The sequence below is a fragment of the Atta colombica genome, unplaced genomic scaffold (genome assembly GCF_001594045.1).
Source record: "Atta colombica isolate Treedump-2 unplaced genomic scaffold, Acol1.0 scaffold315, whole genome shotgun sequence".
In the NCBI taxonomy this organism is placed as follows: domain Eukaryota; kingdom Metazoa; phylum Arthropoda; class Insecta; order Hymenoptera; family Formicidae; genus Atta; species Atta colombica.
In genome coordinates this window covers 411127-411606 of record NW_017259421.1, presented here as the reverse complement: position 1 = coordinate 411606, position 480 = coordinate 411127, and the positions used below count along the sequence as shown (strand labels likewise).

The window sequence follows — 480 nt, the reverse complement described above, 5'->3', positions numbered from 1 at the left end:
CTATAGTGTAGAGAATTTAGACCTTGTATCTTATGTAACATTAACGTTTTTTTCTCTGAAGAACAAACAGCAAACAATTATTATTGTAAATCATCAAATTAATTTCATGAAAAAGTTTGACATTGACTTATCTGGTTGTGTTTATCATTAATTGTTTTTTACGCATAACAGTGTATCTCTGTAGCTCATATACGCTAAATGAAATTTCTCGCAGTGTCGCGATGGCAAGCCTGTGTGGCGATAGTGTAGAGTGTTATGCTCAACATAAGCTAACTAACGAGGAAAAAAGATATGCAGCAGCACATTTAAACGAGACCGATGAAACTAAAGAAAATGCAATCAAGGAAATCAAATGCTGGCTCGAGCAGAGTGACAACTTGCACGTACGAATCGGTAAAAGTCACAGTTATTTGTTATTTGTATTGTGACGAAAGCGTCGAAATAATATTGCTTTATAAAATTTAATTATAATTTATTAAT

The 480-nt window shown here is 32.7% G+C and overlaps 1 protein-coding gene across 1 annotated transcript in view; it reads left to right on the top strand.

Moving 5' to 3' along the window:
• The first annotated feature begins 221 nt into the window (after window positions 1-221).
• LOC108690337 (alpha-tocopherol transfer protein-like) overlaps window positions 222-480 on the top strand; it is a 4675-nt gene continuing 4416 nt past the window's right edge. The window contains exon 1 of the mRNA XM_018197577.1: window positions 222-393. Within this exon, the coding sequence (XP_018053066.1) occupies window positions 222-393 (172 nt within the window). The remainder of the gene's footprint in view (window positions 394-480) is intronic.